At 38.7% G+C, this 27,954-nt stretch overlaps 1 protein-coding gene and 1 long non-coding RNA gene across 3 annotated transcripts in view; one reads left to right on the plus strand and one right to left on the minus strand.

The window, feature by feature from the left end:
* The window catches only part of nadka (NAD kinase a), a 30,582-nt gene extending 14,563 nt beyond the window's left edge, over positions 1 to 16,019 (minus strand). The window contains exons 1-3 of the mRNA XM_017467654.2: positions 15,770 to 16,019; positions 8,698 to 8,868; positions 3,611 to 3,694 (exon numbers count right to left, since the gene is read on the minus strand). Of these exons, the coding sequence (XP_017323143.1) occupies positions 3,611 to 3,694; positions 8,698 to 8,868; positions 15,770 to 15,771 (257 nt within the window). The 5' untranslated portion in view covers positions 15,772 to 16,019. The remainder of the gene's footprint in view (positions 1 to 3,610; positions 3,695 to 8,697; positions 8,869 to 15,769) is intronic.
* Positions 16,020 to 22,797: 6,778 nt separating this feature from the next.
* Positions 22,798 to 27,619, plus strand: LOC108265170 (uncharacterized). 2 transcript variants are annotated; one of them, XR_008396431.1, is made up of 4 exons: positions 22,798 to 23,077; positions 23,864 to 24,131; positions 25,521 to 25,648; positions 26,856 to 27,619. It is a non-coding gene; the product is annotated as an uncharacterized LOC108265170 (long non-coding RNA). The 2 variants fall into 2 exon arrangements; XR_008396430.1 differs by having other exon boundaries at positions 22,800 to 23,077; positions 25,521 to 27,619.
* The last annotated feature ends 335 nt before the right edge of the window (positions 27,620 to 27,954 follow it).

Raw genomic sequence — 27,954 nt, forward strand, 5'->3', positions numbered from 1 at the left:
TCTGGCTGTGCTTTACCTTCACAAATATATAACGTTAGGAAGTGGAAGCAGTGTTCGCTAGAAATAAACCAAGACTAGCTTACAGTTTACCAGATAAAATTATATAATAAAATACAAAGACCTGTCCACATACAACCAGAATGTTTATTGGTGTTCTTGTCACTTTAATTTCTCCAACAAATCGATGCCATGAAGTAGGACCAAGCGTCAAGGCTTTTGTATGCATTCAGGCTTCAGGTACATAGAAACGTTAGGACAACTGATTTCTTGCCACATGCCAATGTCACAGGTTCTTGGGCGATTTGTAAGGGTCACTGTCGAGGCCAACCACTAGCTCACACGGTCAGTTAGTGTGAGGGATAAATGGACAAACACTGATTTTTAAATGTTTTTTTTTAACCAGTAAAAGGTGTTGAAGCAAACACTAAACATCCTCTCATGCTGAGCAGGAAACAAGGTGTGTAAATGTCTATATGAGTTCCACGTTATGTGAACATGATATGAGCAGCACGTAAGGACAGAATGTACTCTGCATGGCCCAGAAGCAGCTAAACCCATACAAAGATAGCTTCTTGTGCCTTCTCTTGGCTAGCGACAATAAACTAGCTTAGTCTCATGTTAGATTGTCAAAAAGTTTTAGCTTTTATGAACACGTGAAGTAAGTTTTTTTTTTTTTTTTTTTTTTTTTTTTTTTAATAAATCCAACTTTTGGTCAAATGTTCACATTTTTAAAGCAATTTGCCTTCACATGCAAGAGATAAAAAATGCTATTTAGGAGTATGTCTTTATAGGTTTTTGATGGAGAAGAATCTGGGTTCTGGAAGATTAACTGTTCAGAAAACACCCCTGCTATGTTTCTAGCAGTTTCATTTCTATTGGTTTAATTATCAATATTAACTGTCCTTTTATACCAAAATAACTCTTTCTGCCAGGTTTGCCAATGCACAATTATCCTTTTCAATAAGATCCAGGCAGTGTTAGAAATCTGTGTAAAAAAGATAAATAAATAAAATTAATTTTTTTAAAAATAATTTTAGAAAAAATACCAATCTCTGTCTTGTTTTACCATACCCTCATTTTCATGAAATCGAGAGCTTCCTTTTGATCCTGTTGTAGTGTTTCTTTTATTCCTCTACTGTGAGTCTGGGCTTGGACATCGTCAGTGTATCTGCAGACTAAACCCTGAAATCCTGAGACTAATGAGTAATAGATTGATGTTTAGTTTGCAATACATCTTGGAACTTTGCAATCCCCTGGACATGCAAAATACACCTGAGATTTCAAGGAGTACACTAGTGTCAACGTTATCATCATCATTATTATTATTGATTATGCATTATGTTACAATAGGTGTGCTCTAGCAAAAACTACTGACCTCTGTCTTCCCTGTGTGACGCATTTTAGTTAATGTTTTATCTATTATTAAACTCTTATTCATTTAGTTCTTTTTCCCCCTCTTCAACAGTAAATGTAATGCCGCCAACACTTATTTCCTCTCATTATTATTTAAAAAAAAAAATAAATAAAATTCTGTGACTCATTATTGCACCATGTTGTCATTAGTGCCATTATTCTTCAACACATAGATACAGATAACAATAACCGAGGTAATTTCTGTTGTTGAGTAACAGCTTCCTCTTCCTTGTACAGATTCAGTTTCTCATCAGATTTGTCTACCCACACATCGAAGAAGATCTGTACTTTCCATACAAAGAATCTAAACCATCTCCAACAAAGCAGGCTGTATTAAACACACTGCAAAAGCCTGTTAAAGGGTCACACTAAACTGTTCACGTTATCTGGTCCGACCTGCCTATTAAGATTATTTACGAATATTTATATTTAATATATTTAATATTTATTTATTTCTATTTTTAAAAACTTTCCCTCTACTTGTTTAAATCATATATGTTTATTTGCAAAAGCTCTTTCAAGTAAAATGGGAGATACATTTATGAGCATTTATGCGTTTACCTTTATGCACTAATAGAATAAATGTGGTAAAGATTTGACAAGCTTTGCATTATGATACTTCAGTCCTGAACTGCAATGTATCCATGTTCATAAAAAAAGAATTAATTAAATTATATTTATTTTAATTAAATTAAATTATATATTAAAACAAACAAACAAACAAACAAACAAACAAACAAACAAAAAACATATAGAAACAAACCTGTGAGACAACAGTAAACAAACTGGTCAGAGGAATTTAAAAATATTTCTCTGATCATCAAATCTGAGTTGGGATGGGGCAAGTTGAACTGGGAAGGTGATGTAAAACAGGCGAGGCAATTGTCTCATCATAGTATATAAGGAGCCTCCAAAAAAAGGCCTAGTCCTTCAAGAGCAAGGATGGGTGGAGGCTCGCCAATCTGCCAACAGATGCATCAGCGAATAATCCAACACTTTGAGAACAACATTCCCCAAAGATAAATCAGTAGGATGTTGGGCATTTCACCTTCTACAGTACACAACATGTGAAATCTTGGTGCGTAAATGGCAAGGCCGAAAACCACTTCTGAATGCGTGTGATCTCCGATCCCTCAGCCGTCACGGTCTTAAAAACCGTCATGCGTCTGTAATGCATATCCTGACATGGGCTCGGGAATACTTTGGTAAATCTTTGTCAGTCGACATCGTTCGCCGCTGCATCCACAGATGCAAGTTAAGGCTTTACTGTGCAAAGCAGAAGATAAACATCAACACTGTACAGAAACGCAGCCGACTTCTCTAGACCTGGTCTCATTTGAGATGGACAGTAGCACAGTGGAATCGTGTTTTGTGGTCCAACGAGTCAACATTTCAAATAGATTTTGGACAAAATAGCAGATGAGGAAAAGGACCATCCAAGATGTTATGAGGGTCAGGTTCAAAAGCCAGTGTCTGTCATGGTATGGGGGTTTGTCAGTGCCTATGGCACACGTAACATGCACATCTGTGAGGGCATCATTAATGTAGAAAGATATGTACACATTTTGGAACAACATATCCTGCCATCCAGACGTCATCTTTTCCATGGACGTCCCTGTATTTTCCAGCAGGACACCATCAGACCACATTCTGCCTGGATAACAAGCGCATGGTTGCGTGAGCAGAGAGTGCAGGTGCTAGCATGGCCTGCCTGCAGTCAAAATAAGGTGACAAATTCCCCGTACAGAAAACACACTTTTTTTGGAGTGTGTTGCAGTCATCAGATTTGGAGGGGGGAAAAAAAGTGAGTATTTAAAAAAATAAATTACACTCAAAGTAAAACACAAATAACGTGTTAATAATGTGTTTTCAATATAGTAGAAGGGCAAACTTAATTTTCAAATGACTCCTTGTTTATTTTTTTGCATTTTCCATACTGTCCCAACTTTTTCGGAATTGGGGTTGTAATTGCTCAAGTAGTTTTTACCTGACAACTTATTTACTCTTTCCTGAGTGCTACTCAAGGGCTACTCTCACCTTTGCTCAAGTGAATTATTACTAGTTACAGTACTTTTACTCAAGTCGGTGTGTTGTGTTTTGTGCTCTTTCCACCACTGCTCACCAAAGACTCGGCGTGAACTGCACAATCTTAAACGAGCTCATACTGAACGAGTCCAAACTACTGATTTCGACTTACATCACTGCTTTTGGGTTCTTCATCATACAAGCTTTAGGCCCAAATGTGGTCACTGGACATGGTCCATGCAGCGACTGGGTCCGCCTAAAAGAAACAAAGGAGAAAAAGAAAGCAGGGAAAAGGGTTAACGTTATGGCTCTAAAAATCTGCAAAAACCCTAGCGGTGAAACCTTGATGAAGAAATACATGAACTTTTGGCGTTTCACTTTCAGTCATTCTTTTGTACCATATAATAGCCTATACAATTTTGTCAAAGGCTAAAACATTTCAAAAGAGAGCTTCTAGAATAATAAAAATTTCCCCCTTATGTATAATGTCTGGAAGATCACTAAGCAATTACATAACGCCTATTTAGAGACCTATTTATAGGCACTGACGTCTAAATATCATGTCATGACAAGTACAATCCCATAGGACCACTCATTTTCCTTAATATATGATTACAACAGACAAAGTCATACGCCTTCAGCTTCCTCTGTTTAGGTCACATGAGCTACTACATTCAAAAGCAAAAATAGCAAAATACTAATCCAGTACACATAATGCCTTCAGTTCCTTTTAAAATATAATGAGAAACGTATTGAATTTGAGCATGAAGAGAAAAATAGTACAGTCCCCTCCAAAAATATTGGAACAGCAAAGCCAATTCTTTTTTTTTTTTTGCTATATATTGAAGACATTTGGGTTTGAGATGAAAAGATGAACATTAGACGATAGATCAGAATTTCAGCTTTCGTTTCCACATATTTACATCTAGAGGTGTTAAACAACTCGGAACATGGCACCTTTGGTGGCAGACCGCCCAGTTTTTAGGTAATATTTGGTTGCACGTCCCTTGCTTGCAATGACTGCATAAATCTGGCGACTCATTGGAATCACCAAATTATTTGTTTCTTCTTTGTGATGCTTTTCCAGGCTTTTACTACCGCTTCTTTCAGTTGTTTTTTGGGGTTGGGGTGAGGTCTGGGTGTCTGAGGAGTCTCCTCTTCAGCAGGTGAAATGCATGCTCAACTGGGTTAAGGTCTGGTAACTGACTTGGTCAGTCTAAAACGCCCCCCCCGATAAAATCCTTTGTTGAGTTGGCAGTGCGTTTTGGATCATTGTCTTGCTGCATGATGAAGTTTCTCGTAATTAAATTGGATGGATTTCTCTGTAAATTGGCAGACAGTGTTTCTGTAGACTTCTGAATACATTCTGCTGCTACCATCAAGAGTTACTTCAATAGTGATTAGTGATCCTGTTCCAGAAACAGCCATGCAAGCCCAAGCCACGACACTATCTCCACCCTGCTTGACGGAAGAGCTTGTATATTTTGGAACATAAGCGGATCCTTTCTTTCTCCATACTTTGACCTTTCCTTCACAATGCATTAGGTTAATCTTGGTTTTGTGTTTCATCTCTGTATTTCTTTGCCAATTCCAATCTAGTTAATGATTCTTACTGCTAATGAGTGGATTCAAAGCTCTCAAAGTCTTCATCGAATGATGGATTGCTATACCTTCACCCCTACGCTGTGGAGGTTGTTGGTGATGTCATGGACTGCTGTTTTTGGATTTTTCTTCACAGCTCTTGCAATGTTTTTGCCGGTTGTTTTCCTTGACCGACCGATTTGACGTCTGGTTGCTATTACACCATCGGTTTCTTTCTTCGTCAGGACATTCTAAATTATTCCATTGGCTATGCACAACGTTTTCCCTCTTTTCTCAGCTTCAAAATGGGTTCCTTTTCTCCGATAGACAGCTCTCTGGACTTCATGTCGGTTTATATTTTAAACATGAAATGCAGTCTTCACAGGCAAAACCCAGGACTCAAACCACGAGTAGCTGTTCAGAGCTATTAATTAATTTAACAATCAATTTAACAGGGCACACCTGTCAGCCACATGTTCCAGGATTTTTGATCACTTAAGACAAAAAGGTGCCAAAGTGTAAGTTGTTTAACACAACTAGATAAAAATATCAGGAAATGAAAGCTGAAATTCTGATCTATCATCCCATATTCATCTTTTAATCTCAAATTCAAATGTACGGCCAAAACAAAAAGGCCTTTCCATTCAAATACTTTCAGAGAGCACTGTAGCTAATAAGAATATTATTTAGGGGGGGGGGGGGGGGGGGGGGACGGGACAACGGGTTCATGCTTGTGACAGATGCAGCAGAACAACAGGACACCTGTGACACATGAAAAGCCTCCATTCAAACACAAGCAGCATCAAAGATGGTGAATTTCAAATGATGAGTAGGGACGACTGGATACAACTGGACAGGATAAATTCAGAATTAAACTGAATTAATTATAATGACATTTCATAGCTCCATGAAGCAAGCACCGGGAACCGTGTCACAATTCAAAACAGAGCAAATCCTGCAGATTTTTGGTTACACTCAATCAGAGGTATTGTAATGCCCCCTGCTGTCACAAAGCAAAGGTTACACTTTTGGAGAAGTTATTCACAAACACACTGACAATTACTTGCATAACATACTGGTTGAATTAAACCTGCTGAACTAAGTTGTTCTGAAAGAAAGCAGGATCATTCGTCGCAATAGTTTTACTCATAACTAGTCTGCATTACTAGTGTGCATTCGGAGATGTTGTTCTGCTCGACACAGTCGTAAAGAGTGATTATTTAATATCGACTTCCTGTGTGCACTGAAAACCAGTCTGACCATTCTTCTATGACCTTTCATCAACAAGGTGTGTCTGCCTGCACAACTGCCAATCCCTGGATTTATTTATTTAATATTTCTTTTAATATAAGTGTCACACACCATTCTGTGTGAACTCTAGAGACTGCTGAGCTTAAAAATCTCAATCCGGCACCAACAAGCACCATGCCACAGTCCAAATTTTCTCCACCATTCTGATGGTTGATCGGAACGTTAACTGAAGCTCTTGATTTGTATCTGCATGAATTTATGACCGACACTGATACCAAATGGCCGGTTGACCTTGACAATTGCATCTACAGGTGTTCTTAATAAAGTGGTCAGCAAGTATATATAAAAAGATAAATACACAACGCACTGAGACCAGGCTAAAAACATTTAGTTTCCTTATCTCTCTTTAGTTCTAAAAATATGCCGACTGATTCGAGAAAAAAAAAAAAAACTGGAACAGTGGCTAACTGGGTCACGGAAATGATGGCAGTACACTCGAGGCATTTTCTTTGCTTCTGGAAAACAGAACTGGTGGTGCGACTCAATTCATTACTTAAGCAAACAATTCTAGCAAACAAATGAATTGCTTTAATCACGAGCTCAACGGTTAAGGCTCTGGGTTACTGATCAGAAGGTCAGGGGTTCAAGCCCCAGCACGGCCTTTAACCCGCTCTGCTCCAGGGGCACCGTATCACGGCTGACACTTTCCTCTGACCCCACCTTCCTAAAAAGCTAAGATATGCGAAGAAAATAATTTCACTGTACTCTAAAGGTATACGTGACAAAAAAAGGTTTGTATTTGTTTATAAGGAGAACACTTATCTATGCTATTAAACACTCTGTTGAAAGAAAACATTAAGAGAACTGTTTGCTCTCTGAGGTGTGGGTAGAATATGACTAAGATCAATGCTTCAGGCAGGGTCCATTTGCAAGGCTTTTGTCCAACGTACTTTAAATAGCACTTGTATATGAAAATTTCTTTAACCTGTCTAAAAACAACCTTCATGAAAGCACGTTCCCCACCCCCCATAATTATGAGATCCATGATTTAGAAATGAAAGAGGTAAGGTTTAAAGGAAAAGAAACGATAAAAAATATATTTCTTTTTCCCTTTTGGAATGGCAAGGAGATACAGAAAAAAAAAAAAAAAAAAAAAAAAAAAGAGAACAATGTTTGTGTGGTGGTGTTTGCTCAGGGACTCGACGTCATCCGTGTCAGTAATGGTGCAAAGAAATAAAGATTTAAATTACACGAACTTGACATTTACAGTGTACCAGGAACAGTATGCAGACTCTGAATGCATTATACATGCTTTACGCAATGAAGTTTAGTGAAACAGGTTGTGTTAACCGTGTTGCAAGGTGTGCTGTTAGGAAAGACAAAACGCACAAGATGCTGCAACAAGAAAATGTTCAGAAGTGGTTTCAGTAGAAACAAAAAGAGGATCCACAGCGGGTCTGTGGGGACCGAACAAACTGACAAAGAAAGTACATACTATTTATCAGCTAGCAATTATCAATCAGAAGCTTATTTCAATGTCAGTAAGTTAAAACAGCTTACAGGGGTTTTTAAGCGATATTTGTTCCTTTTCTCTCTGCAATATATAATACAAATATCAATTACTTCAGACATTATACATTAAAACACCAAATACATTAGACATATAGAAAAAAAGATCCATTCCCAGTATCCTGTTTTGTTGTTTTTTTTTTAAACTTGAAAGAAATTCCATCCATCTTCTATACCACTTATCCTACACAGGGCTGCAGGAAGACTGGAACCTACCCCATTAAATTTGGGGCACGAGACAGAGGACAAGCTGGATTTTTGGGGTGTTTAGGGGTTGTAGCCCATCGCAAGGCACAATTGCACACACATGCACACACTACAAACAATTTGGAAATGCCAGTCAGCCTACAACATGCGTCTCTGGACTAGGGGAGGAGACCGGAATACCCGGAGGCACGGGGAGATCAAGCAAACGACACACACAGGGCAAAGGCGGGAATCGAAACCCCAAGCCTGGAGGTGCGAGGCAAACGTGCTAACCCCCAAGCCACCGCACTCCCCTTATCCAATTCATTGTTTGCTCTTTAAATTGGTTACTAGTCTAACACAGAATAATCAATAGATTAGACACAGAGGAGGAAGTCAACAACATGTAACATCTTGGTATTCTAAGTTGTGTGGCACAGGTTTGCTTTACATTATATTATTGGAAAAACTAAGAAAATGCCTAATGATATTTGATACACACATTCTTGTTTACAAGCCACATTTCTGAATAAATAATCAACTATTAAAACGTTATTTTATTATTTATGTTTTTTGCCCTACATAAAAGGCTCAAAAATTACATGAAGTTTCGTTATCAAGATGCATGTGCATGACTTTGGTTAAAAATGGTCCATGTGGGCCTGCTCTTACCTGAACTCTGCACAGCTGGGCACAGCTGAGGTGGACATGCTCCTGGCTTTTGGTTTATTACGGAAAGCTTTCCCAGTAACGGGAGGCTCCTTTCCACCGCAGGATGAGCAGCCCGTCTCCGGCTTCAGCATCCAGCTCGCCTCCCCGGAATTCTCCATCTGAGATGATGACCTGGAGGACGCCAGAACAGAGGGAGAACTGATTTACGCCTGAAAGCAGTGCCAAACTCTTAATGCGAATGGAGGCTTGGCTTCTTCTTGATTGTCTTGTGTCATGAGGAGTGTCTTTGCGAACTAGTTCAGGAAGATTTGAAGGCTGATGCAACTGAAAAGGAAGTGTATCTCAATCATGATTACCCAAATAAGACCCTGTACTAAGCATGCCGGTACATTGGAAAGCTATGTAAAACATCAAGATGATGAGACACAAAACACTGTTAATTGCCCATTATACACAAGTGTGTTAAATCCACTGCACTAATATTTTTGGTAGGATTATGGGGTAAACTTATTTCCAAATAAGGAGGACTTTGTGTAGAGAATGGATTTGCTTGAGCCTAAAAGACTCTGAAATTTGACTGCAAGTTGAGAGGACCAAGAAATAGCATAGCACAATTGGAAATGGTGTCTTCATTATAGATGATACAAACAGAAGTTAGATAAAAGGGCCAGTACTCGAATAGTGAAATCACTTTCGGGTATTTGAAGTCGGTGAGAAACAACAATGGATATCTGGCCAAATTTTCATGTGGAAAGCAGTCTGCAGGTTAGAATGGAATTAAGTGAGTCTCGGGAGTGGGCGATTTTTACTCTCATGCACTCGGAGGGCAGGCTTGGAGCTTTCAGGATGAGAGATCATATCCAATAAAACTTCATTAACAGACACAAAATAAGGTACCTTGGGTTTGAACAAACACCCGGAAGCATCGCATTTTACACTGGGCTCGGCTCTTGTGTGGAGAATTCATTTGTGTTTTTGTTCACTGGTTTAGTAAGTATAACCTGCACATACCTGTACGGACCATTAGATTATTACAACACCACACTAAAGATGCATTTTTCCCCCTTCTAGCACTTGACCAAAGATATATTCATTAAAAGGAATCATATGATGAATTTTCCTTTTGTTTGGTTTGTAAATGGTACTTTGGGTGTGTAAATGGTCTGCACTTATACAGTGCTTTTTTCCAAAAAAAAAAATTTACACTGTGTCTCATTCACCCATTCACACACACACACACACACACACACCAAATGGTAGCATAGCTGCCATGCAAGGCGCTAGCTTGCTATCGGGAGCAACTTGGGGTTCAGTGTCTTACCCAAGGACACTTCGGTATGTGGAGTCATGTGGGCCCGGAATCGAACCACCAACCCTACGATTAGTGGACAACCCGCTCTACCACCTGAGCCACAGCCGCCTGGGTGTGTAATGCATGTTTCTGCATGTGTAAGATCTGCAAAGTCACAAAGCTCATAGTCTCCCAAAAAGGTATTTATTTTATCTAATAGAGAACACTGCTCCAGACCTTCCCAAAACATGTCGTTCGAAGTCCACATTTACTTCTGTAACATGTCTGCGTCACAGCGTGCGCTATTAGCATAATCCTGCCCAAAGGCAGGTGTGAAGAAAGAAGGTGAGGCTTCAGTGAATTCAGGTGCCATCTCACAGAGATGCTATGTATTTCCATGCGAAAGCAAAACCCCTTCGTTTAGCCTGCCGAAAACGGACAAAATTAGCAATCAGTAGTTACTGTTTATTTATAATGCTGTTCCTGAGCAGTACAACCCATACGTTTGCTTCTGCATAGCACATTTTACAGAGGACAGCTTCCTGAACCCGGGAGAACACAGGATACACACAAAGGCTACTCCTGAAAAGTGGGGCAATTCCCACTTTGCTCAGACAATCTTGTGCTTCTGATTCAGAACATGTAAATATGCTTGATTATTTTATAAAGTATCTGCTACTGACGGTTCAAATGCAGAGTTTTGTTTTGTGTTGTGGCTCAGTTGTAGACCTCTGCTAACATGCTAGCTAAAGTGTGCCAAGTTGCCTCAGTATTATAAGCGTTTCTTTGTATGTCGGAGGTCTGACAGAGACGTTGATTGTAGCTGCTGTTGTGATTGTATCTTGAAATGGTTTATATCATTCGAATCATAAGAATATTAGCTTTCCCAAGATATAATCACACGAGTACCCATGTACACACACAAGCTGTGTACACAAAGGTTTTGCGGACTGCCGGCGGGGCGTCAGAATTTACATCGTGTCTGAAAGGTGGGCGTTACAAAATAAAATACATAAATTAAAAAAAAACAAAAAAACAAAACAAAACTTACCAGTGTGAAACATTTCACTCAAGTCATGTTTGCAAATTTGGTTCCACTCGATCATCTGCATGTTCTGAATATGACTCGGGCTCGAACTGATAAGGTAAAACTGACTACATGTTGCTTAGGAGCTTAGAATTGTTTTAGAAGCCATGGAGGCTAATCCAAGGGGCATTACATTTCTGACACATGCTTGAGGTTTTTGGCCAATCACAACGCAACGGGTCAGCTGGCCAATCAGAGCACTCTGGGCTTTTCGGAAGGAGGGGCTTTGGAGAAATCGGAGTGTTTCAGGCAGCCTGGGAATAGAGGTACTGCAATAATGTACAGCATGTAACAAATAATGCATTTTTTTGAACGTTAAAGCATGTTAACTTATTCTATTACACCTAATAAACAAAATAATGAACGTTTAAAAAATCATGACTTCTTTAATTCCACAGATCTAAATATTATCTGAGGCAGAAGGCGTGTTCCTAGAACAGACCAATAATAATGAATTCTAGAAAGGTGGAGAAGCCCTTTTTTAGAATTAAGGAAAAGGGTGGGACTGAAAGGGGAGGGTTTGGATAAAGAATAAAACCATGTTCACACAGCGAGGGTGACCAAGTCACCAAATTGGGGGCACACAGGAACGGCTACTGTTGTTGCTTAATAGCACCTGTTCATCTATATACACACTGAGCACTTGGCAACTGAGGCTGTCTGTGGCTATCACGTGATAGATGTGATTGATTGCAGCAGGGTGGCAGGGTTCAGGAGGATGATAAGTGGACAATGAGGTTGTGATGACCATAAAACCATAGGATGAAGGAAGTGACAGGCAACCACTCAAATTAACAACAGCTCCAAGACAAGTCCCACCAGAGCCTGATGGTATACTAAAAAGCCACCCAATTTAACAGTACTATCAAAGTCCAGAACTATAGACCGAGTCAGCTGAGCCAAGAAGACAGAATCAAGGCGACATCTGTGGAGGATATGAAGCTGGGGATATGAGGCTGGGGAAGCCAGAGAAGGTTCACAGAATGGCTCAGAGCTGGTAAAGGCTGAAACCGAGGCAGCTGTGATGGATGTTGAATTCAAATGAGGCTAATCTGGCTGAAGTACATGGGCACTCAGCCAGTGACAGAAGAAGGATGTTGGCAGCTAGACAAATGCATGAAGTTCTCCTCTCAGCAAAGAAACAGAAGTTCAACTGCAGAATCTGACTTCTCTTATCAGAACAGAAGTGGGAAGCCATCGGTTGGCAATAACAATTGACAAATGCCATTAAAGCATGTTGAACTGAATTACATAGCAAAGCTGCACAGGTTATACATGATAACTTCTCTTTCCTGTTTACTGAGAGGTTGCTGTCGTTATAGTACGGCTTTTAAAGTACATGTGAAGTGCCTTGAAATGTGCAGCGTTATTCAATGTGTAGCGTTATTCAATGTGTTGACATAATTTTCACAGAAACAGGGCAGCGGCTTCTCACCCTTCTTAAATAGCCAATAGCATTTAACTTATCTCACAGCCCGGTCTAAGTCGTACTTGCCAGTTAGTAACAACAACCACAACAACAATACGTTGGATTCACTTCTAACCTATTTACAGGTGGAAAACCGAATAAAACCTCCAGGTCCGAACAGCCAAAGACACCTTTACGACCTGCGCTTGCTGATTTCTCTCGCTCAACAACGGCAACTTCGCCAAGGTGATTTTTATAACGTTGAGGGCGGGACACGTCAGATTCTAGAGAGCAATTGATTGGACAGAAAATCTGATGAGAAGCTGAAGTGCAGAATGAGGTCATCAAAATCGCTGATCCGTATTGGTGGTAGAGAGAGACTAAATTTTTATTGTGCGTGTTCTAAATGAGAATTTTGTCATTTTTTTGGAGCACAGTCGCTTATAGATAACCTTAAGGAGAACATATGCATACTAAAAACTACAAAAAAAAATAAAATAAAAAATTATTTCATGGGGACACAATCCTGGGTCTTTAATTTGTGTGAGCTGAAATATTTGCATTTCAATATTTAAAAAACACCCCCCCCCCCTAAAAGTGTGACACATATGGGAAATATGACAGTCATGTGAAAAAATAAGTACACCCCATGGAAATTGTTGGCTTTTTGACATATTGAGATAAGCAAACATTTGATCCATCTTGAAACAGTGTCTATTAATAAAGGTGATGTACTCAAACAAAACCAAAGAAAATGAACTTTTTAAATAATTTATTCAACAGAAATATCAATTGACATGATAGTGCTCTATGGAAAAAGTACGTACACCCTTGGCCTCAGAAGCTAGTATTGTCTCCTTTAGCAGAAATAACTTTGTGCAGGCGTTTATATATATTATTTATTTAACACTGAGGTGCTTTTCATGCTCACCATGGCAAAGAGTGGTTTATTGTTGGTTACTGTAAGTGGTTACTGTAGACTTCCTCTATACCTGTATGCTCAAACTAGCCTGACAGTTCTCCTCTGGCCTCTAAATCAACAAAGAGTTTCCAATTGCTCAACTGCCACTCACCCTGTTTTTTCCTCCCTCGCCAGAGATATCATTCTGTGTAACCCCCCCCCCAATTCTGATGTTTGATGTGAAGCTCTTGACCCAATACTTGATTGCTCGACCTGTATCCACATTGCTCTGCAGCCACATGATTGGTTGATTATATGACTGCATGAATGAAAAGGTGTACAGGTGGACAGTGTCCCCAGTCCAGGATTATTGCCATTCCAGACCTTTTCAAGACCTTTTAATTTTTGTTTAATATTCCAGCCTTTTCTTGCCATTTTCAGGGGGATTGACTGTATATTGTTAGGATCATTCATGCATTCATTCATGCAGGAAATTGGTGACTGTCTAAATACAATGTAATAAAAACTTTGTCTTGAGCCTAACTTAATATACCGTGGACATAAGTCTACACACCCCTGTTAAATGGCAGGTTTTTGTGATGTAAAAAAATAATAATTATAAAAGAAAAATGTCAAATCTTTTTCCAACTTTATTATGATATAGAAACCAACAAAATTCAAGTAAAAAATTAATTTAAACATTTTAGGGGAAAAAACTTACAATTACCTGGTTACATGTTTGCACACTCCTTAACTAATACTTTATTAAAGCAACATTTGTTTGTAATACAGTCTTTTGGGTAAGAGTCCACCAACTTAGCACATCTTGACTTGGCAGTTTTATTCTGCTCTTCCTTACAAAACTGTTCCAGCTCCATCAAATTGCAAGGAGCTCTCCTGTCCACAGACCTCTTCAAGTCATTACACAAGTTTTTTTGATTGGGCTTTGTGGTTTGGGTTTTTGTCATGCTTCTTCTTCAGTTGTCTTAACAGAGCCCTGCAGGTTTTGTGCCAAAATCGATATTTGGAGCCATCCATGATTTCCTCCATCTTGGCTAGTTTGGGGTAATTTAGGTGGGCTTGGATGCCCCCCCCTCCCTTCACGAGAAAGGGGAAAAAAAATCTTGCCACCCTATTCCATAACCCAGACATATGAAGATTATTTATATACTTGTTGTCACATACAGTGAGTGACCAGTACTTGCCATATATTCCTGAAGCTCCTTTAAATGTTGCTTTAGGTCTCTTCGCAGCCTCCCTGATAATGATCTCTTCTTGTCACTTTTTTTCACTTTTGGAGGGACATCCTGCTTTTGGTAATGTCATAATGGTACCCTATTTCCTCCAGTGGTTGATGGCCTTCACGGTGTTCCACGGTACATCCTATGTACCCCTCTCCTGATCGACACCTTGTTGGCAATGACATCCCTTACATCCTTTGTAAGCTCTTTGCAGACTTCAGCAGTTGGATGAAAACCAGAGGCCAAGAAAGTCCGACAGAAACAGCTGATCTTTATTCGTGGTTAATCGGAATCACTTCATTGATGACAGCTGTATGATAATTACAGCTGAACGTTACCAGGTATTTTAACATGGGTGTGCACACTTTTTACAGCTGCTGTAAACATGACAGACAAACAAACATTTCTAGAACAGTGCCGATACTTTTCCAGGTTGGCTCCAGGGTCCAAGGTTCAATCCTGAGCTCGAACTTACCGTCTGTCTGGAGTTTTGCGCATGTTCTCTACATGTCCATGTGGGTTTCCTCCAATCTCCCAAAACCATGACGACAGGTGGATTAGCTACACTATACATGTCCTACCATACGGACTGTATTCCCACCAGTGTTCCCATGGATCCACTGCGGACCAGCATAAAGTCAGTTACTCGGGATGAGGGAATGAATCAACAGGTCTTGGAAAGGAGTACATTGAAATTGTATACTACAAGTGATAGGCCAGGTCTATTATACAATGTAGACTCTCGGTATATTCTGTGGAACTTTAGTTCAATATTTAAACATTGGTGGCACACAAGACACTCATAATACCCGGTAAAAGTAAAGCTACACTCTCGAACAGGACCAGAGCAAGATATCAGGGCGAGCTTAAGTTAATGTTCACATCAAACATCAGAAAAGAGATAACAACAACAACATCACAGGTACACTGCTGGCTAACACCAGCTACCTGGCGGACCACACAGCTAGTTAAATTAGTTACAAAAAACACAGTTTTTTTTTGGACAGTAAAACGCATTTATCCAGATTATAATCAAGAACATGTTTGAATGGCGGAGTTGCTCGTGAGCAAGAGAGTTAGCATTAGTTAGTTAACTAGCTTTCCTTAGCCAGCTGGGTTAAGTATTAGCTAACAGGCTACTTACATTGGCCTGATCCTGCGCGGTTACACGCTAATCCCAACAACCTGCAGGTAAGCGGGGATTCAGGGAACTAGCTGGCCGCTGCGCTGTGCAGATCACAGCCCCGCCATGAATAAGTGATTAGTTGTCTTTCCGCATACACGGCGCTATTCTCTCAACACGACATGTCGCCGGTTTGCTAGCCCAATAGCACGCGGGCCGGTTTAGCGGCAGTTTCCAAGCTGTCATCTGCTGTTCTAGAAATCTACTTGACTAGCCAGTCCGGTTGCTATGCGTTTATTACAGCGACGTCAACGCCTGCGCTGATTGGTCGAATTGGACGAGTCGTTCCTGTGTCCGCGCTGATTGGTCAACATGTGGCTATGCAGTTCTAGGCTCCTCCCTCTGCTTCTGCTGCTGGTGGTGCACCGACTGTGGTTTTAGATTCAAAACAAGAGCACAGGTCTGTAGTTTGCTGCTCATGTGTTGCAATGTAGGGTTTCCTACTAAGAATGTTACAATGCCAGCCCCCCCCACCCCCCACCCCAAATGTTTAAATGGGTGCAAAAATTAAGAAATGTGAATGGGTATTTCCTAGCTATAAATAATGAGTCTTTATTGGTCACATATACAGTAGAGCACAGTGAAATTGTTTTCTTCACATACCCCAGCCTGTCAGGAAGCTGGGGTCAGAGCACAGGGTCAGCCATGATACGGCACCCCTGGAGGAGAGAGGGCCAAAGGCCTTGCTCAAGGGCCCTACAGTGGCAGCTTGGCAGTGCTGGGGCTGCCCAATATATTTGATCACCAATAAATTAATTTAAGTCAAGACTTTACAAGTACAATTTTAGCAATAAAAAAATATGAACTCATCAGAAAAAATGTTCATTTCACTGCTTTTGTCTACTCGTTACCTTTTGGCACAGTCATGTCAAATTTCCCAGAAAACTTGTTTATCGTACAACGCCATTTTTTAAAAAAAATAAACCTTATAGACCACACTAACTGGAGTAGAAACACAAACCAAAGTGTACTTTTTAAAACTTTTTCCTCAACATTGGGTTTTGCTATATTCAGAACCAGAAAAAATCTGTTTCTAGATGACCTGCATTCGAGAAACAGTACATGTTCAGTCATGTCTCTAATTAATAGGATATTGCAGAGAAATTTTCCAAGAATGCTACTTATTCTTGCATTATGCTACACTTTAGCATGATTTTCATGATTGTTTTATTAAAACAATTTCCAACAAATTATTCTCTTCTCTTTCACTTCACAGTGAAATAAGTATTTTAATCGTAACATCAAAAGAATATATATTAGGTTATGTACAGGTGTTCCTAATAAAGTGGCTGGCAAGTGTATATGGAGTTCTCAACAACTGCCATTGTTGCTGAGGTGACATGGTGTTATTTTGAAGTTTTGGCTGCAAATTAATATCTTGAGGCCACAATTTATATTTCTTGAGATCTATTTTGTGGCCACAAAGTACTTAACTATTGGCAACTACTGTATTTTTAAATGTAATATTACAATTTATTTCAATCTTGGAATAATGCATAAAGACATACTGGAGTCACTGGCATTGTGACATGGATACCATTAGCCCATATCATTAAGTGGATTCTCAAACCAAATAGACTTTTTTTTGGTCACTTTCTTCCAAATAATTAACTGGAGGCCATGTGTAGAGTTCCACAACATAATAAGTGGCGTGCTCAAGTTACACTTTTCATGCCCACAGCTTTGGTATCTTATGATAATATAATAACTAATGGAAAAAAGAGTCATTATGTACTTCGTCTCTGGCTCCAAAATATGAACTTGTGGTGTGAATAAATTAATTTGTGGTCATGCCTTGGAAACCTCATCAGGAAAGAATGTTTGCATCGTAAGGTGCGCCTGGTCCTTTAAAAAATTGCTCATATTTGTTGGCTGTTATACAGCCATGCAAAGCAAAGTAATCATTGGACCAAGTGATTTCCACAAGATGGATTATGCAGTCCTTACCAGCAGACATTGTGGGTTAAAGGTATGCGTTGGCTTCCTCCAAACATAAGTAGTACAGGTCAGCAGTCTGTACATCATGTGTTGCAATGTAGAAATCATCACGTGTTCCAATGTTGCTTACAGTTTGGAATACATAGAATTTTCCCCAAATGTCTAAGTGTGTGAAAGAAGCGAGGTGGAAATGTGAAAGTGTATAGTACATCCTAATTATATCATCAAAAATATTTATTTAAGGGTAACGCTTTAGATTAACAAATTAATAAGTGATAGAGCACAGATGAATGTGGTAGTTCACTATTAGCTAATCAATAGCTACTATTTCTTTCATGCCTCCCAGAGAACTACTAAAAACTACTAGAAATTTGGTTACTGCACACAACCTTGGGGTAACCGTGGACAATCAACTGTCCTTTTCCTCTCACGTTGCTAATCTGACATCCTCATGACGATTTCTCCTACTACTGTTAACGAATAGACAAGATTGTTTACATAATCAATAGGTAATAGCAGACCTATGATTTGGATAAGCGGTTAATTATTAGTACATTTCATTATTTATCCTAGAGAACTATTTACTAACTATGGATCATTTTAAAGAAATGACTTTTTAAACGCACATTTTGGGACTTTACTCCTGTGGCCAATTTTCCATCATGCGTTTGAACTTTACCCTTATTTGTAATCATTCTTTCCACATTATTATAAATACTTAAATAGAGAGAAGACAGCTTAGGTCCACACTTCTCACTGAAAACTACTGGAACATTTCAAGTCATCAGCCATACCCCAAATGCCAGACAAATTGTAACCTATACAGTGATTTATTTATTTAGCGTACCTCACAGAAATATATGTTTCTATGTAAATCTTATACCTCATGGTTAGAAGATTCTATACGTTAGGATTAGGTTTTCATTAATAACTATTATTTAAGAATCATGGTAGCCCACTACTAATGACTTAAGTGTTACTACATACTTCAGAAGAAATTAGTAATTATTTGGGAATGTATTCTAAAGTGAAGATCACGACAACACCCTAGTAATAACTCAAGTGTTACCAAATCCTTCAGAAGGAATTACTAATTAAAACCGTACAAAAACTTCCAAAGCTTACAATGACTTCGGTGTTTGGTTGCACATGATATTTATTCATCATAACTCAGGGGGAAAAACGTATAATCTTTAATTTTTTTTTGTTTCCGTTCAGTCAATGGTTCACATATTTGCATATTAATGGATATTAATCAGACTCAGTTTATGTTTCATTTAAATACATTATTAATTCCAGTGCATCAGTTGGAGAGCACACATTCTACTTTATGTTGTACTGTACACACTTTTTTTAAATACTGTTTTCTTTGAGTTAAGTTACTGCTGTGTGGGATGACCTGAGGAATGGAGTTGCCTTTTGTAAGGTTTTGGTTTGTAATTCCTTCTGAAGGGTTTGGTAACACTTGAGTCATTACTAGGGAGTTATCATGACCTTCACTTTAGAATATGGTTCCAAATAATTAGTCATTCCTTCTGAAGGACGTAGTAACACTTGAGTAATTAGTAGTGAGCTACCATGATTTTATTAATGAAAACCTAATCCTAAAGTATAGAATCTTCTAGCCATGAGGTAGAAGATTTTCATAGAACCATATATTTCTGTGAGGTACGTTAAATAAATAAATCACTGTGTAGGTTACAATTTGTCTGGCGTTTGGGGTATGGCTGATGACTTGAAATGTTGCAGTAGTTTCCATGACTCGCTAGTGATTCAGTGAGAAGAAAACAGTATTAACAAGAGTGTGTACAGTACAACATAAAGTAGAATGTGTGCTCTCCAACTGATGCACTGTAATTAATAACTTATTCAAATTAAACATAAACTGAGTCTGAGTCTTAATATGTAGTGATGTAATCCATTTTTTCCTTTCTTATTCATAATTGTGTATTTCTTTCTTTCTTTGATTTTTGATTTATGTGTTTGGTTCTGTTCGGTCCACAGTTATTTGAGTTTAATTCTGCTCAGTTTGTAACAAATTGAATATGATGTGGCCCGCATTACAAGATAACCTCTTTTATAGGCCTAAATATATATTTTGATTATTTGAATTTAATTTGATTTGTTTGTAAATATATATTTTGATTCATTAAACTCTTTTTTGGGAAACTGTATCCCTTGTGCCTTGACTGCCTTGGTCCTTCACAAACAGCTTACCATAATCATAAGTCTGCTATTACCTATCGATTATGTAAACAATCTTGTCTATTCGTTAACAGTAGCGGTTTCGCATTAATTATGAAACTGTATATAGTTTCTAGTAGTTCTCCGGGAGGCATGAAAGATAGTAGCTATTGATTAGCTAATAGTGAACTACCCCATTCATCTGTGTGCTATTACTTACTAATTTATTAATCAGAGTTTCTAGTTAGTTAATAGTAGTTACTAGAACGTTAATATTGAATTATTCATTTCTTCCTGTGTAGTTAATCATTATTGGCGGATCCGTATTCTAAAGTGTTACCAATTTAAGACGTTGCAGGTACAATTTTGGTCAATAATTTTTCAAATATTTGTATAAATTGCATACATAACAAGTCTGTAGCAATAAAAATATCAAAATGTTTATTTTACCATTTATGTCCACTTGTTACCGGTGACAGTTTTTGTCAAGACTGGGTCTTAGTTGTGCTTATTTGTGGTTATTTTTTGTGGCTGTACTTTTGAGACAGTGAACTTCATCTTGCAACTACTGTTCCTCTTTGCTGATGCCGTTGGGTTCCATTTTTTGCATACACTGCCATCACTTTGTGTTCCTCTTGACAAATTAAGGGTGCATTTGTTAACCCTGCTGAAAAAACAATAGACACCATTACAGGAATTCTAATGGTTTTAATGATTATAATGGGAATTGTATATACCAATTGTATAATGGTCCATGTGGGTCTCTACTGGTAATGTGTTGGATTCTATTGGTGGCATGTTTATGTCTAGTGGAAACCAATACAAACCATTAAATCCTAATTTAATATGGCCCAAAACAGACTACATATTTTAATGGTTTAATTGGTATTTGTAATGGAGACCATTAGAATTTCTGTAATGGTTTCTATTGTTTTTTTTCAGCAGGGAAGATTTGTGGGGAAAGGTTTCTAATGGTTAAATGGGTGGAACTGAATAAGATTTGAATTATTATTCTTATTTTTTTTTACTATTTAGCCTGCCCCCATTTCCACCCCTGTACACAGAGGTCTGTGCCCAAAACTTATGATGGTTCAATTAAAGTTAGCATGTTATCTAAGGTAATGTTAATTAACAAGGATTGTTACCCCCTACAAAGACAAGACACCGCCTACAAAAATGATAAATAACTTCGGTTTGGGGTCTCAGAAACCCCAGCTATTGTTAAGGTCGATAAGGGTAAAGCTGACTCTCTCTCTCTCTCTCTCTCTCTCTCTCTCTCTCTCTCACACACACACACACACACACACACACACACACACACACACACACACACACACACACACACACACTTTATAAGTTGTTTTGTCATGTAGGAAAGTGGGTGATGTCCCCCACAATATGCAAACCCATGGCCCATGGGGAGTGTAGTTGTAATTTTGCAGAACAGAGAGGTGCAACAAGCATATAAAAAGGGGAGGACGGAGTCTTGTGAATCATTTCTCTTTCTCTTGTGCTCTCTCTGCTGTGAAAATGGCATGCAAAAATAAATGTTTCACTGCTGAGTTTCTGGAAATGTACCCTTGTAGCAGTGAAAGTGATCAGGAAAGTGATCAATCTGAGATTTATGACCATGTGGAGAACCCTGATTTTGAAGGATCCTCCTCTGAGAGTAATTTATTTTTTTATTTTTATTTTTTTTTAGTTGACCCTTCTGAAGCATCTCAAACCCATCAAGAGCCTGCTGTTCAGTTATGTGGATCAGATACCTTCTCATCTAAAAATGTAAAATTGTTATGGTCTGTATCTCTGCCTGAGAAATGGGGCAGTGGGGAAAATACAATCTAAATATTTACAGGACACACCAGATATGCTGTCAGCCATGTTACAGCCCTCAAATCAGCTTTTGAGTTGTACGTCTCACCTCCAACTGAAAACATCATTCTTGAGATGACAAATATACAATAGAGATGAGGCAGGTATGTGGAGAAACATTGCCTACATTGGGCTGCTAATTATAGCAGGAGTATACAGGTCCAAAAGTGAAGCAACAGCAAGAGTTTGGAATGCTCATACTGGTAGGGGCAATATTTCCAGTTAGATGGTGTTTTTTTTTTTTTCATTTTTTTTTCAACATCATTGATGTTACACTTACAGGCACTTACAATGCCTTTATCATTTGGTGTGAAATCAGCAGTGATTGGAGGAGTGGTAAATTGAATTGAAACAGCTGGGTCAGGCCCTTGTGAATCCTCAGAGAGGAGAAAGCATCCTCCTAGATCACAACCAGCTATGACCGTTGTCCAAAGTCAGGCGGAACCCCCTGATACTCCGATGGCCACAGCACCATCGCGTATGTATGTGTGTGCGCGCGTGCGTGTGTGTGCATGCAGGTGTGGCTGTGTGTGGAGGGGGCTTATTCATTAGAAATTTATACATAGTTAGTTTTTCTTTATACGTAGTTAGTTTTCTGTTTTATATATTTGTATATATAGGATATTTGACTTCTGACGAATTGTATTATTTTTCATAAATGATAGCTCGTTTATTAGCTCTGCACCGTTCATCTTTTCTGTCTCAGTGCTGCCACCTTTCGTTAACCATTAGTAACACCTCTAGTGCACTCCCAAATACTTACCCATTTATGAGTATAAATAATGTTTGTGCTCCCATTCTTAGTACTACTTTCCTGATTCCTAACATTTTTCTTTATTATATATATATTTTTTAAATTTACGCTTAAGACCAAAATTTTATTCTGGCGGTTTTATTAAATTTTTTTTCACAAAAGCTGATGGAACACGCAAATCTCGCGTTATAAAAAAACAATCTCGCGATATCTTGTTGCTTCCGTTAAACGATTTCTGATTGGTTGCCAGCTTTTTGTTCTAAAATGGCGCCTTTAGGAAATGTGAGTCAGATATAGGAGGGAAGTGGGCAAACACTGTTGACAACTCAAGTGAAACCAAAGCAGAATGAGAGGTGGACTTTTCATTAATTTACACGTCCGTCTTCTAATGTAGCTAGTGCGAAATTTACCGAAACTGTCCAGGAAAGGCATAGACAGGTAAATTAGGTAACGAGCTGGCTACCAAGATGCACATAAATAGTGGCTGAATGCAACTTGACCCCTTACTCCTACTTATTATGGTATGTATAATGGTACCCAGCTTTCACACCCTATCTAGTGCACTTACAGCCTAAAATGGACAGATGTGTAATTCTGCCTCTACCTTCTCATTTGGGCCAAAATGATCGTCAAATCGAATTATGGATTTAAGAAGTGTAAATGTCTCATTTGTAAGTCGCTTTGGATAAAAGCGTCTGCTAAATGAATAAATGTAAATGTGTAATGCATTTTAAGCTCAGCTCCTATTTCTAGCTAGGAAATCTAGGAATCTAGGGCAGGGGTTCCCAAACTTTTCCACGGCAAAGCATCTCAAATGGTACATTTGACCGAGGCCCCCCTTTTGCAAGATGTCTTTAAAGCACATTAAAAATACAGACTTCTGAATATATCCCCCCCCCCCCCCACTTTTATTATTATTAATAATTACATCTTACATCTTTACATTACATTAGATTAGGAATTGATTGTGTGTGTGTGTGTGGTTGTCTGAGAGTGAGAATTTATTTTTCACACCAAATTGTTGAGGCCCCCCGGGCGGCCCCACTTTGAAAACCACTGATCTAGGGTAATCTGCATATATTGAGTGCACTGGACATTCTCTGATATGCTTTTTTTTCTTCTTATTTATGTATTTATTTATTTATTTTGTATTATTATTATTTTTTATAATGCTACGAAACAATGCACTATACGTTGAATAGGAAGCATGTAGGCCTGAGCCAAAGCTAGACTTCTGGTTGCATCCGATCTAGTTCTAGACAGATCATTCTTTGGCTACACATTCTTATCCTGTTTGTGTGTTTCAGGTTTCGATGCCGTTGTTGCTGGAGTGATTGATCAGTAATTGCATGGAGGGCTCAGTGCAGTTTGAGGAGCTGGTGAAGGTGAAAAGCGTGCAGCATCCAACAACACCACATGAAAGAGTTCCTGGAGTCACTGGCTAGTAAAGTGCCTGAGGCATTGCAGGAGTTCAGGCAGCAGGATGACAACAGCAGTACCTCTCAACAAGAGACGAATCTCATCTACGTGGACAGCAAAGAAGTGGCTGGCTCACTCTTCCAGCTTACCTGTCCAGTAAGAGAGAACGAAAGATGGGAAGAATCAACGAACAATGTCTTTATTTTTTATTTCACATATTATCCAAGGGCTTTTGAAAAGACCACACTTCTAACAATTTATCAATTGGTGTTGGGTGACAAAGAGAATATCTACAGTCTCTCTGTAATGTTAAAGCTACAGTGTGTAGGAGTATTTTGTCTTGAACATGATTGTTAATCCAAAGTACAACAAAACATTGTATAATCCATTGCTCCTGAGCGGCTGTGACTTTCCCTCTGACTTTCCTGCAATAGTAAATCACAAGTAGTGCTGTGTCAGAAATGTCAGGTGAGAATCGGTCGGAAATTTGTATCTTGGACACCTTAAACATCACGACGCTCGAGCTTCGGGCCCAAAAGATTGGCAGGAAAGGGAACGCAAAGATATTCTGGTGTGAAGCCAATGAATGGAAGATGATGTTAAGCTGATTTATCTTCATTGTGGAATTTGGATCAGTACCCAGTTGTGAAGTAGGGATTGATGATATGGACTTAAAACTATATCATGATATTTTCTGGTATTTATTGCGATTGTGATATCAGTGATAAATATAGTACCATGCATCACTGTTTTTGGCTATAAGTAATAGCTGTGATCTTGAGAGCCTCAGAAACACAAACGTTGATCTAAAAATAAAACTGACTTTCTGTAACCAAACCAGTTCCAGATTGTAGAGGTAGCTCCTTGTTTAGCGATGAACTCCTCAGCTTCACGTCCATGTTCCGTCATATTTGTTTTCGCTCTGCCCATGAGCTGCGAATGGGTCACACACAGAAATACATCATCAACTAGGCTTTATTATCGCGGGAAGACTTTCTACCGGTATATCGCAAATAATAAGATATCGACCATCCCTATTGTGAAGTTGCTTAGAGGTCGCACTCGTACCGTATAATGACAGCGGACCCTTCTCAACTGCTCCCGTCACGGACGCAACCAGGAAAAACTCTGTGTGTAATTCAAGCAATCGGTTATCGATGCCGGTTAATCTGCAAAACCGATCAATCGGTCGACTTCTAGTGTCTAATGTGTTTTGACAGGATGGAGAACAAAATACATAAATAGTACTAAGCAAACTAGTTAGTGTGCATTGTGTGTTTTTGGGATGCAGCCCCTGGTTAATCCATGCAGTGCATGACGACACATTCTTAACAATTTATCATCACAATTGTAACATTTTACATCCAGCATTTTCAAGTCATAATAGTAATGTAGAATACTGACTACCCTGATGTTTGTTCTTTCTTTCTTTCTTTCTTTCTTTCTTTCTTATGCTCTTTTGCACATTGCTTGCTCCTTGCTTACTTGGTCTCTGGTCATTGGCTGACACATTTGTTTTTTCCCCCCTTCTAACATGTTGGTTAGAGTAGGTCCCGGTGCAGGTGCATTGTCTGAGCAACAACAGCAAGTGCCCGGTGATAACCCAGCCCCAAATCCCATCACAAATTGTTACAGTTGAGCATCAGGCCACAGAACAGCCCACCCGAGTGCAGGTAGAATAACATTTAGTGTCTTCTTGCAGTCCATGCTAAACGCATGTAGATCTGATGTCAGATATGCATGCTTTTCTTTGTGTTTGTAAAAAAAACAAAAAAACGAGACTACAGGCCTTAATAAAACTGAACATCTGATGGTTATCGGGTAGTGTTGATTCCTCATGGCGAATGGACAGGAGGAAGTAGTGTAAACTTTAACCAGCAGCCTCTTCCCCACACAGTTATTGAATGGGAGTATTCACATTCCAATCACAGTCACCGGCGCGACATATGTGTGTCCGAGTGGCACACTGCACATTTGCTACCGAGCAGATGCCACAGGTGATTGGAGGATGGGAATCTATACATCAGTCAGTCACTTAAGACAGATGATTTTTACAATCAAGTTACATGGAAAAGCTGATTATTCGTCATGTTTGTGGTGCAGTGTTGTGATTAGCGGTGCATTTGATTGACAGGATCAGCAGACACAGAGCGTGTCTGACAGCCCCACATTGCCTGTTTCCTTAAAATCAGAGATGGGGTTTATCATGTGGCGACTATGAGCAGAAGAAAAACTGTGAGATGGAGAAAGAACAGAGAAACAGACTGGCTCCAGTTGGTAGCATGGCAGTATTTTTTTTCTCTATGCATGATTTTATTAAAATTTAAAGTTATTTTAAAAGTTAATTTTTAAAAATGGAAAGTGCTGCATGATTTACACTGATAATTTTCTATGTGGGGTACTCTTGTGTATTTGCACTGTATGTAGTCTTGTGTACTGTTATGTGCTTTTGCACCATGGTCTTGGAGAACCAACATTTTGTTCCAATGTATGCAAGCTAAATAGAGGAATGACTATACAAACCCATTTGACTTGACTTGGGACACTCTGCGGTCTGTGACATGTGGCCAGTTGGTCTGAGATTTAAAAATTTAAGTTATAGGGGTGGAAACCACAACCATCCATTATCAAACTTATTATAATTATCATTGAGTTGTTAGTTGGTTTGACTGGGCACTTGAAGTAAATGGGTTTAATACAAACTTCAATAAGTCAAAAACACTCTGTCTAGAAATAACGTAACTTTGAGTGTAAAATATTTTGATAAAAAATGTAATATGTAGTTACACTACAGTTAGCAGTTCACAGGTTTTTATATGGTGATTGGAGTAAAAATGTAATATTGTAGATTTGAATTGTGTTCATTGTGTGTGTTTATAGGACGGAAGCCGCTACGGTTTCAGGAAAACCTGTTATGCACGTCCATAGCAGAGCTGAGTTTAAGCTTATCTCTGATGATACAGGAGGCTAAGGGCTTTGAGGGCAAAACCTTAGAAGCTGACATGCTCTCCTATATTTTCCTATGTATACAAAAGGTACATGCAATAACCCTTACTATATGCTATGTTCCTTACTTATAATATCTTCTTTCTGACCTTCTGTTTCTTTTCTATTTCTTTCTGCAGTATATGCTTGATAACGATAGAGTTGATTATATATTCAGTGATCATTATTATCAGCGGTTCCAACAATCATTGCATAAGGTACTACACTCACGGAAGCCCGGTGTCTCTCCGTTAGGTAGCAAAACGCAGTAATTTATACACAACTGAAGTTGTATTTAGTATCTGTTTATATTATTGAAGGGTCATGTATTGATAGATGGTTTAAGTTAATGTTTTTAATGTTTGTCATTCCTAGCCATTTGACTGAAGAAATGTGGGAATGCAAACAACTGGGAGCCCATTCACCTTACACACTCCTTACCACTGTAATGTTTTTCAACACAAAGTAAGACATACTTGCACACCATAGGGATGCACAATTAATCATATTTTAAACCTGATCATGATATTTGGCTTCCTCAGATAAAAAAAACTATTGGTAGATTTTCTTTAATATGGCTCATTGTCTAATTGTTAGATATCATCTTTCATTGACCCCATTTTAAATCACAAGCTCAAAACAAATCAAGACCTTCCAAATTTGACACATTTTGTATAGAAGTAAGTCATTTTAACATCACTCAAAAATGTGCCAAAAGAGTCCCTTCCCCCCCCCCACCCCTTTAAATACTGCGTATACGCCAATAGATGTGAATCTGGAATGCCTGACTGTTTGTGTTTTGTGTTCTGAACTCTCTGATATTAACTGACCACCTGGAAGCCCCGCCCCTTCCTGCACCTCATATAGTTCTAGGCCAAAAATAGTGTAAAAAAAAATAATAAATTTTGACCAAGGGGAAAAAAATAAGATTAAATAGGTTTACAATTAAGTGTCAAATAGAACAAATACTTTAAATATTAATGATTTGTGGAAA

The sequence above is a fragment of the Ictalurus punctatus genome, chromosome 5 (genome assembly GCF_001660625.3).
Source record: "Ictalurus punctatus breed USDA103 chromosome 5, Coco_2.0, whole genome shotgun sequence".
NCBI classification, from domain to species: Eukaryota; Metazoa; Chordata; class Actinopteri; order Siluriformes; family Ictaluridae; genus Ictalurus; species Ictalurus punctatus.